This window comes from Myotis myotis, unplaced genomic scaffold (genome assembly GCF_014108235.1).
Source record: "Myotis myotis isolate mMyoMyo1 unplaced genomic scaffold, mMyoMyo1.p scaffold_m19_p_13, whole genome shotgun sequence".
NCBI lineage: Eukaryota > Metazoa > Chordata > Mammalia > Chiroptera > Vespertilionidae > Myotis > Myotis myotis.
This window is the reverse complement of record NW_023416317.1, coordinates 21,439,726-21,458,824: the sequence shown is the minus strand read 5'-3', so window position 1 is coordinate 21,458,824 and position 19,099 is coordinate 21,439,726. Positions and strand designations below refer to the sequence as shown.

General features: G+C 39.4%; 1 protein-coding gene across 7 annotated transcripts in view; it reads left to right on the top strand.

Moving 5' to 3' along the window:
• The window catches only part of RAD18 (RAD18 E3 ubiquitin protein ligase), a 75,616-nt gene that overhangs the window by 18,308 nt on the left and 38,209 nt on the right, over positions 1–19,099 (top strand). For 6 of the 7 annotated variants that reach the window (XR_004971484.1, XR_004971485.1, XM_036332035.1 and 3 more), the window contains exons 7-9: positions 5,626–5,810; positions 14,450–14,526; positions 15,755–15,815. Coding sequence is in view for 5 of the 7 variants with exons in the window: in XM_036332035.1 (XP_036187928.1) it covers positions 5,626–5,810; positions 14,450–14,526; positions 15,755–15,815 (323 nt within the window). In the remaining 2 variants the exon portion in view is untranslated. The remainder of the gene's footprint in view (positions 1–5,625; positions 5,811–14,449; positions 14,527–15,754; positions 15,816–19,099) is intronic. The other variant, XM_036332038.1, reaches the window with a different exon arrangement.

Here is a 19,099-nt window from a genome sequence, read left to right as displayed (position 1 = left end):
GGCAGCCAGGCTGCTGATGCGAACAGGGAGGCTTGCTTGCTTCAGTGACGGAGGACTCCAACGTTCCCCGCCTGACTTGCCGGCCTCTCAGCTGCAACTCTAAGCAACTATGTTGCAAATATAGAAGCTAAAAAAACCCCAGAAACCTGCTTTACTCAGCGGGGCTTCAGCCAGCCGGACTGCAACATTGTATCAAATACAGATGGTGAACAAAGGCCAGAAACCTGTTTTCAGCAGCCGAGGCCTCAGAGCTAAAGCTGGCCCAAAATAAAAAGAAAAAAAGAAAAAAAGGAGCGGTTGGGAGCTTCAGTCACCCCAGCCTGAAAACAGCCCTCAGCCCCTCACCCAGACTGGCCAGGCACCCCAGTGGGGACCCCCACCCTGATCCAGGACACCCTTCAGGGCAAACCAGCCAGCCCCACCCATGCACCAGGCCTCTACCCTATATAGTAAAAGGGTAATATGCCTCCCAGCACCGGGATCAGCGGAGCCGCGAGGCCTCCTGGCACCAGGATCAGCGTGACAGGGGGCAGTGCCCAAACCCCCTGATCGCCCTGCAGCTCTGTGTGTGACAGGGGGCGGGGCCCCAACCCCCCCGCCCCCCACGGGCCCTGCTCTGTGGGTGATAGAGGGCGGCGCCCCCCCCCCACCCCCCCGCCCCACGGGCCCTGCTCTGTGTGTGATGGAGTAGAGTCATAACCTCCCCATCTGCCCTGCCTTGAGTGTGACAGTGGTGGTGCCCCAACCCCCTGATTCGCCCTGCCCTGAGTGTGACAAGGGGCGGTGCCCCAACTCCCCTATCAGCCCTACTCTGTGAGTGACAGGGGGGAGCTCCTCAACCCCCTGATTGACCCTGCTCTGTGCATGACAGGGGGGAGCTCCCCAACCCCCTGATTGACCCTGCTCTGTGCATGACAGGGTATGGAGCCCCAACCCCCCTGATGGGCCCTGCCCTGTGCATGACAGGGTACGGAGCCCCAACCCCCCTGATGGGCCCTGCACTGTGCGTGACGGGGTGGCACCGCAACCTCCCCATTGGCCCTGCCTTGAGTGTGACGGGGCGGTTCCCAACCCCGCAATCGTCCCTACCCTGAGCGTGACTGAGGGTGGCATCGCAACCTCCCAATCTGCCCTGCTCTGTGCATGACAGGGGAAGGTGCCCCAACTCCCCAATCAGCCCTGCTCTGAGCCCGACCAGGGGCTGCACCTAGGGATTGGGCCCGCCCTCTGCCACCCGGGAGCAGGCCTAAGCCAGCAGGTCGTTATCTCCCGAGGGGTCCCAGACTGCGAGAGGGCACAGGCCGGGCTGAGGGACCCCCCCTTCCCCCGAGTGCACAAATTTTTGTGCACTGGGCCTCTAGTCTATATATAACATTAAAAGGCACAAAAGGGTATGTGTGAAATGGAATGTCCTCCTGCCCCAGCCCCCAACCACCAGAGGGCGTAGGTAGTAAGTAGTCAACTCATTGTTTGCACCCAAACTTCTGTTTTGCCTCCTTCATATATCAAAGTTACAGCAATTTATTGATGTAGGCCACTGTTGTTATGCATATAAATTGTTTGGGAATGAAATTTTAGTCAAAGATATATTTCAGGGTGTTAGGGAATCAGAGGTTAATGAAGATGATAAGCAGAAGCTGCAAAGTAGAGGAGTCTGGTGATGAAGGAAAGAAGAGAGATGAGATGGTAGTCTGGGAAAGGAGTATGTAAACATCAAGATCAAGGAAGATTTTATTTTTTAAAATAGAAATTGGTTAAACTTTCAGTCACTCTTTTTCCACTGTCTCCAGGGAGAGATCAGATGATAGATGGCACAAGATTGGGATTATAAGAGATGAAGAGTCCAGTCATGAAGTTGTCCTTGATGTGTAGAAAGAATTCTCCTTCTGAAGGGAGGGGGCGGGGCAGTAGGTGATAATTCAGAGAGATTTGTAAAAGGAGATGAGGGGAACTGAAGAAATTGATGGTATCTGGGAGTGGGGTGAATAGAATGATTGGCTCTTACTGTTTGGTCTGTTTTGAAGGACTTGGAAGAGTATTTTCCAAAAACCATGTTAATAAGGCAGGACCTTTTACTGTTTTATTGTGATTAAAGATAAAATGGTGTCACAATTTTAAGAGTAAATATGGAATGAAGTCAGATTCCAAGGGACAAACTCATGCTGTTATAACTTACAAAAGGTAGTATATGCAGCATGATAATGCTTTATTAATTTACAGTGGGGCATTAATTGACAGTTCTTATTGTGTTTTTAGTTTGAGAGTTGATAGCACTTTTTTCAAGTGAAATCTTACTGTGACCTAAAACATATAAAATAGATAAAATTGGCTGTGCTGCATTTAAGTAGAGATGGAGGGCCTGGGGGTTGTGCTGCTTCACCTGACCTCCCCCTTCGTCCCTGCCTCTCATCCATGGTGGCCTCTAGGCCCCCAGGTGCCGCCACAAATTCCTACGCAGTCTGGTCTGCACAGTACTCCCTCCTAGTGGGAAAATTTGTTGACGAGAATAAAATTTAGATTTTTTTCAGGTTACTTTGTTAGTTGAGGTTTGGAAGAAATGAAGCTGGGTCGTCCTAAGGATTATTTCCCATAAGCCATGAGAACCTGAGGACCTGCGTTTCTCTTTAGAAATGTTTCTTCCTAAAGAAAGAGTTGGGAATATAGAGGCTGAGCATTTTCTCCTTGAAAAGTTAGGAATCAACATGGATACCTTGCTTAGACTGCTGTTTTACTAGATGCATCCATCCTATTTCTTCAAACACATTTAACTCTTTCAATTAATCCAAAGACATACGCACCCATGTATCATTAAGTTCAAGTTCCACTGGTTGTTCCAACCCTGCTCCATGGGATGCTATAGTCCTGCCAGTTGCTCTGTGTGCTGCTGAGAAGCACCGCAAACCGAATCTCTCCCTCAGGACGACTATACAAGTTAGTGTATTGAAGGCTCTGAGAAGTCCTACGTTGAAGGTCATTGTTGGATTTTTCTTTAATCCAGTACCTTCTAAATTTATTTCACTCCCAAACCTATTTGTCCTCATAACCCATATCTTGTGAAACTAGTGTTTGTGAAGATGCACTTAGGGAAACATTGAGCCACATTTCTCTTTAAAGAAGTTACATCTTGGTCCTGGGGTCTGTTCACATAAAAGAGTCTGACATGTAAAAATTCTTCTCCACAACACGCTGACAGGCCGTTCCTCGGTGTGGATGCCCACCCTTATCCATTCTGTGTAGATTCATATCAGAGTTGATTCAAAGAATGCTCTTTCTTTTGATGTCTTCAGATTCTCAGGACTCTTAGTGCATTATTCCATTTCACTAAATCATGGAAGAAGGATCAATGTCATTGCCATGTTTTGGGAAACATTTATCAGGCTTTAGATTTAACATTCTTGGTAGAAATTGTTAATTTCTGCTGGTGCTTTTCATTGCAAATGCCAGCAAACAGTACAGTTTTTCATTAGAATTTCATAGTCTTAAGTTAATCATCTATCCTAGATAAAATAAGTATTTTAGATATACAGACTTAGTGAGTTGTTCCTTATAATGTGCTTGTATAAACTCATACAGAATGTTTCAGCTCTGACTGCCTACTGAGGTTTTATTTAGCTATAATTGTATCAGTCTCATTGAGTTCAATAGGCTGTCTGTTATAACAAGTGCAATTTTCAGAAAAAAAATGTAATCTGTTGAGGGTTTACAAGTCTTTCTGCAGTTAAATAGTTATCTCTGGCTTTTAGACTTCATTAGAATATAAAAGAAATAATTTATCCAGGGAATAATTTAGTAGAGAAATGTCTGTTTTCAGTCTATATATAACTGTACCATATCTCTCATTATGTTATTTACTATTTGGACCAGCTTTGCCCTGTGAAACCTTATTAATATAGATTTACGTCTCCACTTTAGGACCAAGTGAGGTGGGGGTGGTGTGGAGAAGTGACAGAATCTGCATTCTAAATAAGCTCTTCAGGGAGGCTGTGAGATACACTCGAATTTGGGTATCATGGCCTTTTGTTAATAGGTATATGGAAGTCCTTTGTGGTGTTTTGTTTTGTTTTTAAATAAACCTGTTGCTTTCAACTTCCTATTAATTTTTTCCTGAACCTTTGATAGTCTTGTTTAAAAATGATTTGTACCGACTGCCTATTTATTAAGCATCTAAATGCCATAGTGTTGAGTGAGGTGATGCACTCGGAGAAACAGATTACAATCAGATTAAAACTCATGCCGAAACCGGTTTGGCTCAGTGGATAGAGCGTCGGCCTTCGGACTGAAGGGTTCTGGGTTCGATTCCGGTCAAGGGCATGTACCAGGGTTGCGGGCACATCCCCAGTAGGAGATGTGCAGGAGGCAGCTGATCGATGTTTCTCTCTCATCGATGTTTCTAACTCTCTATCTCTCTCCCTTCCTCTCTGTAAAAAATCAATAAAAATATATTTAAAAACAAAACAAACAAACAAAAAAAACTCATTAACTTGTTCATGTTTATAAAATTGCCTCAAGTTATTGTTACCTATAGGTAGCTTAACTTCCATTTTAACAAATAATGTTTATTAACAGATATTTTGGAGGGAGTAAAATAAAGTCATTTTATAGGGCTTTGTTATATTTAAAATTGTATCTTAGTGCTGATCAGTATATTAATTATGAAAATAGAATGAAGAGCCAGGTGGTGATTTTGCTAATACACTTCTTGTAAGGCCTTATATATTTGTTAGTATAGTTAATGTAAGTTGAAGAGAACAAACCCCTGTTGTGGTTTTTGCTGTTGTTTTCAATTGTGTTCTTTTAAGATGATGATACAAGAATATCATCTACCTGTCAGTTTTCTGAATTCTCTTTTCATTAGTGGCAATGAGTTGGGTAAAGCTAATCGTCCCAACAGGTGTTATTTTATTTCATCTACTGCTTTTGCAATATGATTGCCTTGGGTTTGAGGGGCATTTTTGCCTGTGGATCAAAACTTCTTCTAAAGAAGCTGTCTTCTATAATAATAAAAGCGTAATATGCTAATTAACCGGACCAGACCAAGCCGTGGCAGGTGGGAGCTGAGGCAGAGGCAGCTGCTGCAGTGGTGGGGGCCGAGCCCCTTGCATGAATTTCGTGCTCGAGCCTCTGGTATATGATAATAATGTTAAATCCATAGCTTAATACTCAATAGCATTTGTACTCTAATCATCTGATATAACTGGCTTTTATAGAGCTTTTGCATGGAAACCATAGGCACATTTTAGGAAAAGCATGCTTTAAAGAGATAGAGAATTGCATAAGTCTATGTAAGTATGGTTCTTGGTGAAGTTCTCATAGCATTTAGTTCACAAGCCTTCTATGTGAGGCCCAGGTCTGCATCTTTAGGACTGACCTCTTTCTGAGACCTAAGTTTCTCTTAAGTTTGCTGTCACCTAGACCCCTCAATCTGAATGTCCAACTGGCACCTCAGATGGGTCATGTTGAACACTTTTTACTTTATTTGTAAATTTCATCCCCCCCCCCCCTTTTATCTTAATGGTCGTGTTCTCTCAGTCAACTGGTATTGAGTCAGAAGGTAAATTAATTTTACATGAAAAGCATTTGATGATTGACAATAACCCTTAGTGATCTTTTTTTTCCCCTTTTTAGTTCTGGTCACAAAAGGAAGCCGCTGCCCAAAACTGTATATAATTTGCTATCAGATCGTGATTTAAAGAAAAAGCTAAAACAGCATGGATTATCTATTCAAGGAAATAAACAACAGCTCATTAAAAGGCACCAAGAATTTGTTCACATGTATAATGCCCAGTGTGATGCTTTGCATCCTAAATCAGGTAAAGCAATAAAACAATGAGTTACGCGTGTCCTGGATAAAGCCGTTTGTGTAGCTCAGGGATTATAACCATAGAAAACACTTTTTAATAGGTACATTTTTGAAAATAGGTAAGACATGCAAATGCATTCCTTCAGAAGGTACCAGATATACTATGATAGCCAGTCTCAGTCCCCATTTCCTTCTCAGAAGCAGTTACTGCTGCCAGTGGCTTATGTGTCTTTCCAGAGAGAGTGTGGGGTAGAGTTGATCTAGAGAACCTGGGTTATAGTCCCATCTTTGCAGCTCTAAGACTGTGTGACTTTGGGCAAGTGCCTTAAGTTCCTTATCTCAGTTTTCGCATCCATAAAATAAGGGTTATGACACTACCTACTTCATAGTGTTTTTGAGAGGAATAGATGAAAAAAATGCATATAAAATGCCTAGCATAGTGCCTTAGCAAGTAGTTAGTGTTCAATAATTGTTACCATTATGATTATTATAGGTAAACATATGTCCTTGATCATTATTGTCTTATAAAATTGTTAGTATTTTATAGTCAGACGCCACAGAACATTTTGGTTAATGATGGGTCACAGATAGGACAGTAGTTTCTTAAGATTGTAATGGAGGTGAAAAATTCCTATGGCCTGGTGATGTTGTAGTTGTTGAAATGTCATGTTATGACCTCATAATGTAATGCATTACACAAATACTTACCATTATGTTATAGTCGCCTAGTAACATGTACAGGCTTGTAGCATAAGAGCAATAGGCTATATCATTTAGCCTAGGTGTGCAGCAGGCTTTACCATCTAGGTTTGTGTAAGTGCATTCTGTGATATTTGCACAACAAAATCGCCTAATGGCACATTTCTCACAGCGTATCCTTATTAAGCAGTGCATGACTATTTAATATTAAGCAGTACACACTATTTAATCATTTGTTCCTTTCTCTTAACCACACACATATTTCAATTAAAAAAAATTAAAGTATACTATGCGAACAGAAAAATATACAAATTATAAGTATGTTGTTTGGTGAATTTTTTTTTTTTTTAATATATATTTTATTGATTTTTTACAGAGAGGAAGGGAGAGAGACAGAGAGCTAGAAACATCGATGAGAGAGAAACATCGATCAGCTGCCTCCTGCACATCTCCCACTGGGGATATGCCCGCAACCCAGGCACATGCCCCCGACCGGAATCGAACCTGGGACCCTTCAGTCCGCAGGCCGACGCTCTATCCACTGAGCCAAACCGGTTTCGGCTGGTGAATTATTATGAAATAAGTTTCACAAAGGGCAAATGTCTTTGTATACTACTCAGATTACCATCAACATCCAGAAGCCCCTGTCCTCCCCTCCCAATTACTGTCACCTTCGTTCTCACAGATGATCACTATCTTGACGACTATATATTTATTTTGCCTGTTTTAGCTTATAATTTATCTTTATAAATGGAATAATAGATAGCTTATATAAGTTATTTGCATCTGTATTTGCACACACGTTGTAAAATATGTGTGTGCAACATTATGTTTATAAGTTTCATTCATGTTTTTGTGTACATTTGTGATTTTGTTGTTGCTGTAGAGTATTCTACTGTATCTCACTATTCATTCAATGGTTGATGGACATTTGGATTTTTCCACTCTTTGACTCATCATGATTATGCTGCTATGAATAATCTTTGTGTATCTCTGTATATTCAGGCACACAAATTTTTTTAATATATATACCTAGGAATGGAATAGTATGTTTTTGCAGATGTTCATCTTTTGTGGATACAGCCAAGAACTCAGTGCCAATGTACATTGTCATCAGGAGGATGTGAGAGTTCCAGTTTTTCCACATTCTTAACAACATTAGTATAGTCAATTTTTCATTTTGGCTCTTCTAATGGATCCATTTGAATCTTTCATTATGGTTTTAATTCACATTTCCCTAATGATTTATAATGTTCAGCACATTTTTATATGGTTATTGGCCATCTGGATATCTTCTTTGGTAAAATATCCATTTAGGTCTTATGGCCAATTTTTCTAGGCTGTGGATCTATTTTTTCTTATTTGTGGGAGTACATGAAATTTTCTGGATACACATCTTGCTGGATGTATATATATTAAATCCCTTCTTCCATTTCACCTTTTCATTGTTAATGGTTTCAGTTGACAAGAAGTTCTTAATTTCAATATAATCCAATTAGTTGCATTTTTTCTTTTTGGTGTATGCTTTTTATATCCTTGCCTACCATAAGATCATGAGGATCTTCTCTTGTTTTCTTCTAAAAGTTTTATTGTTACTGCTTTTACATTTTGACCTACAGTTTATCTGAAATGATTTTACATATGTTGTTAATTACGGAGCAAGATTCTTTTGTGTGTGTTTTTTCCATATAGATAGCCATTTGACACAGCATCATTTATTGAAAAACCATTCTTAACCCAGTGAATTGTCAGTATGTCTTTGTTGATAATCAGCTAACTATATGTGTGTCTTGACATTGTTTATTGAGTCATTTATTTATCAGCAGTGTACTGTCTTAATTTTAATTTATAATAGATCTTACTGTCTGGTAATGTACTTCCTCCAGCTTTGCTGTTTATTGAGATTGTCTCAGTTTTTTTAGGCCCTTTGCATTTTCATATAAATTTTAGAAGAAGCCTGCAAATTTCCATCAAGAAAAAACCTGCTTGGGTTGGGATTACATTGGGTCTATAGATCACTTTGGGGAAAGTTGATAGCTTTACAGTATCTTCCAATTCATGAATTTAGTTTATCTCCAACCAACCGAGGCACCTGGCCAGGACATTATGTGTGTATTTTAGAAATTGAGGTATAATTTGCTTATGTAATTAATCATTTTAAAGTGTATAGTTCAATAAATTTTGACAAATGTATATATAGTCATTTAGCCATCACTTCAGTTAAAATTATGCACCCCCAAAAGTTCTTCTGCCTCTTTGCAGTAAATTTCCTCTCCCTTACCCTAGATCCTGGGAAATACTGATTCTTTTATGTTCCTGAAGTTTTGCCTTTTCTAAAATGCCAGATAAATGGCATTAATACAAATGGTACAGCATATCGTTTTTGTATCTGGCTTCTTTAACTCAGCAAAGTGCTTTTGAGGTTTGTCCCCGGTGTTGCATTTATTGTATGGCTGTATTGCATATTAATAGATGCCTAGTCTGTCTCCAATTTTTGGCTGTTATGAGTAAAGCTGTCATGAACATGGTCTTACAGATTTTTGCATTTCTCTGTGATAAATACCCAGGAGTAGAATTGCTGCGTCATGTGGGTTATATATACTTAAATATATAAGAAATTGCCAGCCTGTTTTTAATGGCTACATCATTTTATCTTCTGTGAGAGGTCCATTAGCTCTTTTCAGCCTTTAACTTGTTTTTAGGACTGAGTGGCAACTTCTAGGCTTTTTACAAGCAGAGCTGGAAACTGGAAGTTCATTTCATTTAAATGAAATCATAAAATAGTTGGCTTTTCTGTGACTGACTTCTTTCACTTAACATATTTTCAAGATTTTTCCATGGTCAGTACCTCATTTTTTTTTTATTGCTGAATAATATTTCATTGTATGGATATGCCACATATTTTGCCCATTCATCAATTGACATTTGGGATTTTTCCACCTTTTGGCTGTTATGACTAATCCTGCTGTGAACATTCTTGTACATGCTTTTATGTGGACATATGTTTATATTTCTCTTGAATATGTACCTAGGAGTGAAATTGCTGGGTCAACTGGTAACTCTCTGAACATTTTGAGGAATTGCCAGTCTGTTTTCCAGTGTGGCCACAACTTTTTACATCCCACTAGTAGTGGGTGAGGGTTCCAGTTTCTTTATAGTTGCTACCACTTGTTATTCTGTCTTTTCTATTGTAGCCATCCTAGTGGGTGTAAAATGGTATGCCATTATGGTTTTGATTTGCATTACATTGATTTTTTAATATTAGACATACCATTTATCTTTAGCAAGTAATTTATCCATTTTATCTAAGTTGATGAATTTATAATTTACCAACTTTAAAAAATATAATATTTCTTCATTAGCCTTGTAATGTTTATGTAATGTCCTGTCTTTCATTTTTGATATTAGAAATGTGTCTTCCCTTTTATTTTTTCTTGATTGGATTACTTACAGGTTAACAATTTCATTGATCTTTTCAAAGAACCAACTTTCAATTTCATTTATTTTTTTTCTCATTTTTTGTTTGTTTTGTATTTCATTGAATTCCACTTTTTTCCTTCTTGTATTTCATTGAATTGAACTGTGACCTTCTGGTTCATAGGTCAACGCTCAACCACTGAGCACGCCAGCTGGGCCACATATGTGTGTTTTTGTAGTCTGAGAGTACGTTGTATAATCTTAACTCTTTTGTTGTTGTAGTTAATCCTTACTTGAGGATATTTCTTCCATTGAGTTTTAGAGAGAGCGGAAGGGAGGGAAGAAGAGACGGGAAGTGGAGAGAGAGAGAAACATTGATTGATTGGTTGCCTCCTGCATGTGCCCCAACCAGGCCTGGTATTGAACCTGTAACCCAGATTCGTGCCTTGACTATGAATGCAACCTAAGACCCTTTGGTGCTCCGGCGGATGCTCTAACCACTGACTGGGATACACCGCCTAGGGCTCATCTTGACTTTTTAATCCCTAAATATTTATTGTGTATTTCCTAAGAAAAAGGATATTCTCTCTTATATAGTTATCAATCTCAGTAAATTCAACTTCGTTACAGTACTTTATTATCTCTATTCTGGTTTCAGCAATGGACCCAAAAATGGCCTTTGTAGATTTTCTTCCCCTCCAGTGCATGATCCAGTTTTGGATCACATCCTGCATTCAGTTATAATATCTTTTCAATCTTTTTCAATTTGGAACAGCCTTTCTTTGTCTTTTTATGACATTGGCATTTTACTAGTAAAAGAATATAGTCTTTGTGTTTTGTTTTTCTCCCTCAAATAAGCTGTTTCTCATTTTGACTTTGTCTAATATCTATACTAATAAAAGGGTAATATGCTAATTAGACCAGACGTCTTCTGGACATCCATTTGGACAAAGCCACAGCAGCTAAGAAGAGGAGGCGACGCTGCTGTGGGAGTGGGAGTGGAGCCGGTGGCGCTGCCCCTTTCACAGAGGTGGCGCACAAGAGGCCACTGCGTAGGCCGGTCCAGTGCCTGGGCCCCTTCTGCAGAGGCAGCAGGAGAGGGGGCTGCACAGTCGGGGTCTCAGTGCTGCCCCTTCCACAGAGGCAGCAACGTGGGCCTGGTCCCAGCGCTGTGCCTCCGCAGAGGCTGGACGGGGTGGGACTGTTGTGCCTCAACCTCTTACAGCCCCTCCCCCAGCCGGCCTGGCCCCAGATTGCTCCCCACCCACCAGTGGGCAGGGGGCAGGGCCAGTGCTAAGAAGCGAGGGCCCAGGGCCGGCAGCCGCAGCAGCTGGCAGTGGCAGCGGCCGGCAGTGGCAGCAGCAGCGGGATGATGGGGGGCAAAGCCTTCCCATGATTGGCCCAGTCACCTCCCACAAAGGGAGGCCAGACTGTAGCTTAGGCCCACTGTCAGTAGGACATCCCCTGAGGGCTCCCAGACTGTGAGAGGGGGCAGGCCGGGCTGAGGGTTCCCCCCCTCCCCCCATGCACGAATTTTTGTGCACCGAGCCTCTAGTTTTCTTATAATAACATTCAGGTTGTACATTCCTGAATGTTGATGAACTGCTGACTACTCCTTCCTGTATTTGATTGGTTTCAATACTCTGTGAACACAATATAAGTAATGTTCTGTCCTTTTCAGAACATCAGTAACAGCTAGAGATATTCAACATCTTTGTGCCCCTCAATGTGATTGCAGGTTTGATCACCTTGTCAATTTCTCCATTGTATAGTCTCCCCCTTGATACTAATAAGAAGTCTGTATAATAATATTTTAATACCATAAAAATATTCTATATATCATTAAAATATTACCCCGGTATTTAGCATTCATTGGTAATTTTAACTTCTCTGATAGTTGCAAAATGACCATTTTCTAACGTCAGCACTCCTTTCATATTTGCCAGTTGCCACTTGCCATGACTCTGAAAATAAGAGCCCTCTTGTTTTTTTTTTTTTTTTTCTTAGCCTGTAATCAGTGTAGATTCACATTTTTATAACTTATGGTCACCCTTATATTGGTTTTATGTTTTTCCAGATTTGGCTAGTGGGAGCTTCTTTATTTTATATATATATGCTTATATATTATTATATATATATTAAATCAAAATATGCTAATTAGACCAGACATCCTTCCGAACGACCTTCTGGACGAATCCAAGGCTGTGAGGGAAATCCTGGTCTCGGGTGCCAGAGGGAAGCTGGTGTCGGCAGCTGGAGGAAGGAAGGCCTACTCTTGTGTGTGTGTGTGTGTGTGTGTGTGTGTGTGTGTATAGTATCAGCCATTTCCCTGAGGACCTTTACTTCTTATTTTTTTGCAAACCAGGATATGTTGCCTTTGCTTCCAGGTGCTTTCAACATATGGAACTCAGGAATATATTTATACATCAGATTTACCTATATGAAAGAATTCCAGATTTTTTATTTTAATAAATTTTTTTATTCCTCTCTACCCAGCCTTCCCTCTTCCCTCCTCCCTGGCCTGGGCTGAGGCTATATAGTCAGATACTGTGTTGCTAAGTTCCTTTTTGTCTCCCTTCATTATAGTTATATTACTTATTTGAAATATAGTGGGATTCATTTATTTTACTTTGTTTACAATTTTTGTTGTTGCTATTTAGTAACCCCCTTTTCAGTACAAGAAATTAATAACTTAAATGTAACTTTTAAAAGATGTATTTTTATAATGGACCTATGTCTGTCATAAAAGTATTATATATAATAGTAGTTTTGTCAGCTTTTGTTTCAAGAGTGTTCCTAGTTGCTCCTTGAAGCATTTTTATGCTGGTAACTTTAAAATTCTTGTCAGATAATTCCAACATCTAAGTCATCTTTAGTGTTGGTATCTGTTGATTGTCTTTATTCATTTAAGTTGTGATTTTCCTGCTTCTTACTATGACAGATGTTTCTGTTTAATCCTGGACACTTTGAGTATAATGTTATGAGATTCTAGAACCTATTTAAATATTCTGCCATATCAGTCAGTCACCCTGTTTTTAGTTAGCACACAGATCCTGGCCTACTTTTGTGGGCTGTGGTTCTAATGACAATTTAGTTTCCAGAGCTCATGTAGTATTATTCTGGTCTATATCCTGTCATTGCTACCTGGAGGCCACTCTGAAACCTGGTGTTCCATACTGTGGTTCAGTTCTCAGACCTTTTGCCATATTCTAGACTTTTAGTCAGGGCTGTGTCCAGGACTTCCTGTGCAGGTTTAAAGAATGCTTTTCTCCAGGTTTTTCTTGGGGCTTTTCCCACCCTTGTGCCTGTTGGTGGTTCTGGGTTGCATGCTTCACCAAAGAATAGTCTCAGATATATAGAAGATAAAAGAACAATCAGAGACCCCATAGTGGTGTTGTTCCTCAAATTATTAGATCCTTAGTTAATTTTCCTCCTTCCACTTTTCAGAGTTCTCTTACTGTGTTATATTTGGTTATACTTAATGGGGGAGAATATGAGAAATGAGAAGGCGGTGAGTCTAGTTTAAATCCAGTTCTTGTTTATATATTTTAAATTTCTCTTTCAGGTGCAAACACATTGGAGATTATGTCTGGTGAATTGACTCCTTCCTATAATTTCCCTCTTTATTCCTGTTAACATGCATTGTTCTGAAGTCTCTTGTGCTTCATGTTAATCTAGCTATTTCAAGTTTTTTAAAATCTGTATTTATATGATATATCTCTTTCCATACTTTATTTTGACTTATTGATGCCTTTTATTTAAAACTAGAGGCCAGGTGCACAGAAATTCATGTACTTGGCAGGTGGGGGGTCCCAGCCTGCACCCTCTTGCAGTCCGGGAGCCCTTGGGGGATGTCCAACTGACGGCTTATGCCTGCTCCCCATAAGTCACAGTCTGGCCTCCCTCTGCAGGAGGTGACCAGCAGACCAATCGGGAGATGGTGCCGTCCAGCAAGTGGCTGGCCCCGCCTCCCCGATCGCCCCTCTGCCACTGCTGGTCGCTGCTGCCCCCTGATCACTGTCCCCTCCCTCTGCCTGCTGGCATCCACCTTGGCTGGCCTATCGCCGCCCACTCACTGGCTCCGCCCCCTGCTGACCCGTCATTCTGCTGTTTGATCAATTTGCATATTAGGCTTTTATTATATAGGATGGGTTCTCTGTTGAAAGCATATAGTGTGGCCTTTCTTTTTTATCTAATCTTCATTCTCTGTCTCTTATTGGTGCTTTTAGGACATTTACATTTAATGTAATTATGATACAGTTGGTTTTAACCTTATCATATTGCCAATTATTTTGTTTGTTTTATATACTTTTTGTTTCTTTTACCCTTTTTTGCTGTCTTTTGGATTGAGTATTTTTATTACATCTTATTTTTACTATTGGCTTATTGTTATTACTTTGTTGTTAATGCTCACCTGAGGATATTTTTTTCATAGATATTTAGAGAGAATGAAAAGGAGGGAGAGGGAAAGAAAGAGGGAGGGGAGTAGGGAGAGACCTAATTAACATTGATTATATGTGTTTATTTTAACAGCTGCTGAAATAGTTCAAGAACTTGAAAATATGGAGAAGACTAGGATGCGTCTTGAAGCTAGTAAACTCAATGAAAGAGTATGTTATGGTCTATTTCAGCATCTGGGTAGAAATAAAGGAAAGTTGAATACTCTACTAAAATTAAAGCAAGCCAGAATGTACTAGAACACATTTTTACTTAAAATATTATGATTTACCTGCAGCTCATATTTTAGCACAAAATTCTGTCATAATTGGCAGTCTTCTAGTACAGAATGCAATCTAGAGTTTATTAATGGTTAATAGTCTTTAGAAAAAGCATATGCCTACATATCAGCCCTTTCTCTGCTCATTGTATTTGATAAGCTATTTAACCTCTGCTTCCCTTACCATCTTCATCTGTAAAATTTTGGGATTGAATTCTATGATCTCTAAGATCCCCTTTTAGCTCTGGCATTCTGCCATTCCATGATGGTCCTGATTGAGAAATTAAGTAATTGTAGGAGTTTATAGAATATCTATTGAGCTTATTGAGGGAATCAAAAACTTAAAATGGTTCACTATTTCCTTCCTCTAGTGTGATGGCCCAAAACTTGAAGAAAGGATGTCAAGGAAGAAAATAGTCATGTGTCCTAGACACTATAAGGCAGTGGTTTGGGCTCTCCCAAGTAGACTTTTTTCCCTAGACCATCGATAATGTGTTTGTAGGGGGGAGTGAGCTTATAATCAGTAGTAGGAAACAATGAGATTTGCATTAACTTTATTACTACCTGAGTGCTAACTGTAAGATGGAGACGGTAGTAAGTCATATAAGTACACTTGATTTTTTAAGTCTCATATGTGAAAAAGCGGAACTATAAATGTAACATTTCTTGTATTTTCCCTGTATATTACATTATTATAGATTTGGAGAAGTTAGGCTGGAAAACATAGAAGGCAGACAAGAAAATCTGCCTTATGAATGATCTGCTAAATGTCTCCAGTCTTGTAAAGTGTTTTGTAGTTTGTTGTATTAATGAGTGTGAAAAAGTTAACTATTTAAAATAGGAAAGTTAATTGATTGTTGTATTAATACTTTATGTCTTCTGATGGCATTCATGTTGCATTTTCTACTGATGAGAAATAAGTAATGAGTAAAATATATGTTAATTATGATATTCAAGGGAAATATGCAGGAGTTACTTATCCTAGGTCTATTTGAAGCAAAAATGAGCAATTATTTTACTCTATTTAAACATCCACATTTGAGATTTTAAAGTTTATAGTACTGATTTCTATTTTTGTCATTTAATGAATTTTTAATTAAGATTTTTTTTTATTATTTTAGATAATGGTTTTTACGAAGGACCAAACAGAAAAGGAAATAGATGAAATCCACAGTAAATACCGTAAGTTGTAGGAGGTTTTCTTTATTTGCAAAGAATCTGGGTTGCAGTTTTTTATCTTAAAGTTTTAAAATAAATTTTTTTTTAATATATTTTATTGATTTTTTTTTACAGAGAGGAAGGGAGAGGGATAGAGAGTTAGAAATATTGATGAGAGAGAAACATTGATCAGCTGCCTCCTGCACAGCCCCTACTGGGGATGTGCCCGCAACCAAGGTACATGCCCTTGACCGGAATCGAACCTGGGGCCCTTGAGTCCGCAGGCCGACGCTCTATCCACTGAGCCAAACTGGTCAGGGCTAAAATAAATTTTTTACATTAATGTTTGTTATACACTTACCTTGTTAATATTACTTAAGAGACTGAATTTAGTTGTGCTTATTCAGACAGGGACCTTTTTTATAAGTCAGTGCGCTTGCTTTTTGATTTGTGACTAGCATTCTACTTTGAGCTTATCACTAAGCACTTTGCAAATATTAATTAGTTGCTCTCAAAGCATCTTTGTGAGAAGAAAATGGGGTTAAAATGGAAACATTTCTGACTTTCCTGTCCTCAAGCCATTCAATGACAATACTGTAAAGAATTTCAGCACTAATAGCTTGCACATTTGTGCCAAAGAGAGTTTTAATTTTATTAGGTATTAACTTCCTAACTTTATCACTTCCTTTTTCTTAAATGGCCTTGTATATATCTTTCCTAGGGCTAGCTCATTACTGTTTTGTCAGTTAGCTAGCTGTTATCCTTTGTTTAATTGGTTTGTTTTTAGCTTAAATTTAAATTTAAGTGCTTGGCAAACAGTAGATAGTTAATAAATATTTGTTGAGTGAGTATACCACACATACAATGTTTTGGTTGTGCTAAGAGAATTTTGTCTTCTTTTTTCAGTTCTTTTGTTTTGAAGGGGCAGATTCAGCAGTGGTCTATTTGGGGAGGGAGGATGCAGAAGTACACAGGCACTAGATGTAGATGTGATGGCTTGTGCTGAACAACAAAAGTCATGTCTCTGTTGCTAGAAAGATAAGTATGGTGTGATTTTTTTTTAAACCAACTTTTGGGAAGCCAAAGTGATTTTTCTTGAGACAGGAGGTAGACAACCAAATGGTCACTGATTTGGCAAAATTAAGGCCTGTAACGATAAGGAAAACAGAAAATTTGCATGAAAAAAAAGTAATTTAAATCACTAAAAGAGTGGTATCTAACAAATATGCCTCACTAAGAAAGAAGTGGATTAGATGCAGGTAAGACAATATACAAATATCTATTGCCCACTATTAAATATCTAAAAAAAGCTTTACTTTACTAAATAGGTCATGTTAAACTAATTGGTTTAGCCCTAAAATACCTCAAAATATACTTTAAAAAAACACCAAAAAAAACCCCACAAAACTTTCAGGCTCTTCTAAAGCTTAAGTTCTTACTATGTAGTCATACATTTTGATTTAGCTTTCAATATACTGTTGATTTCTTTTAAACATTTTAATTAATGTTTTACATGCATGTCGTGTTTTTTTAAAAAAATTTGATTTTAAAGAGGGAGGAAGGGAGAGGGAGATAGAAGAGAGAGAAGAGAAAGGGGAGAGGTGGAGGGAGCACCCTAGGAATCTGCAGAAGGTTCACCTTGTGTATTCGTTCAGCATACAAAGTATACTTTTCTGACTGTTACTAAAGAAGGACCTGGACCCGGTGGGTCTGCCCTGGCATGGTCTGGAAATAGGATTCTTCTGAGGTGTTTCAGGAAAAGAATTTTAGGACAGGCACATAGGAGGAATTTAAGTGGCAAGATTTATTAGAGTGAGCGAGGTCGTACACCCTTGGAGAAGCAGAGAGTCGGTTGGCTATAGTAGTGGCCTTGTGGACAGAGGCAAAAGGAGAGTCCTCTGCCACTGCTTGCTGCTCCCCTGGTGGCAAGTCTGGTGGGGATCCTTAGAGTTTAGGAGAAAAGAAGACAAAAAGTACATGCCTGAAAGAAGGGCATGGGCGTGCTCCGACGAGGGCGCTGGGTTTTTGTCTAGCTTCTATATATTTCCTTGAGTTCAGAAAAGAGCAGGCTTCCTTTTTAACTATTCAGTCTTCAATCTCTCTCCTGACTTTTTCCCAGGCAGTGTCAATGCCCTCCCCTGTCCAATCTCATTCTGGATCCTCTGGGGTTTTGTGGCCTTATCCTATTAGATCTTTCCCCCAGACTTCCTCAGGCTAGTCCCCCCCCCCCCCGCCCCCCCCCCCCGCCCCTTTATGGTTGCCATTTTGGCTTCTAATGTTCATGCACTCAGTGAAAGGATTCCCCTGATCCCCTTCTTTTTACCTCCCTGCTCATTAAGGTGAAATGGTGCAGGTTGCTCCTGGGGTGACCGAAAAGTATCTGCCTAGAGTGACTGAAACTATCCTTTTCTAGTTAATCCGGCTTAATCAGATGTCTGGTTCCGTTTGCGCCCTTCCTTTTTGTTAATGTCTAGCAAACTGCCGACTATAACGTGACCACAATAGAATTAAATTGGAAATCAGTAACAGAGCCTTCTGGAAAACTGCCAAATATCTGGAAACTAAGCAACACACTTCCAAATAACACATGGATCAAAGGAAAATTAAAACCAAGAAATTTCAAAATTATTAACTCATTTAAAAATAACAAATCCATTACATATTAACATAATCTGATAGAAAATAATGTTCCCCAAACAAAAAAAAATCAAAATAAATGGAATTTTCTACTAGCCCAGATAGTATAACAGAGACTATATTTACTTTCCTTCATTAATAAACTAGAAAACCTGATTAAATGTATGAAGCAATGGTTTTTTAGATAGATAGTGGGGAAAAGTAGCACAGGATTGTGATTCCTGAAGGAAAGAAAACAAAGTGGTGAGCTCTCCAGTTCCAGAGCTTACTGCCTAGAGGCAGTTTTCAGGCATTGGGTAGGAGAACCCCAAAATAATCTGTTGGGTCACTGAGTAGGTAAACCAGAAATGAAAGTTGTAGGAGGCCAAGGTGCTAGAATTTGTGGGACAGCTTACCAGAGAGGAGAGAACCTCAGATAGACGAGAGCTCTATATGATACATAGAAGATCCTGTTAAGCTTTTGGCTGCCTAGCAATTTGCACATGAATGAGAGGAAAGTGCCTGAGACTAGGGAAAGGCTACTTGAAAGGATTAGCTCCAGAACAATTTCTGGAGCTCACAAAGGGCCTGAAACAATTTGAATCCATCACAAGCCCTAGTACAAAAAAACAACCTCAAAATATATGGGGACCTCAGACAGAATCCTCAGAAAGTTTTTATTACTTTAGTAG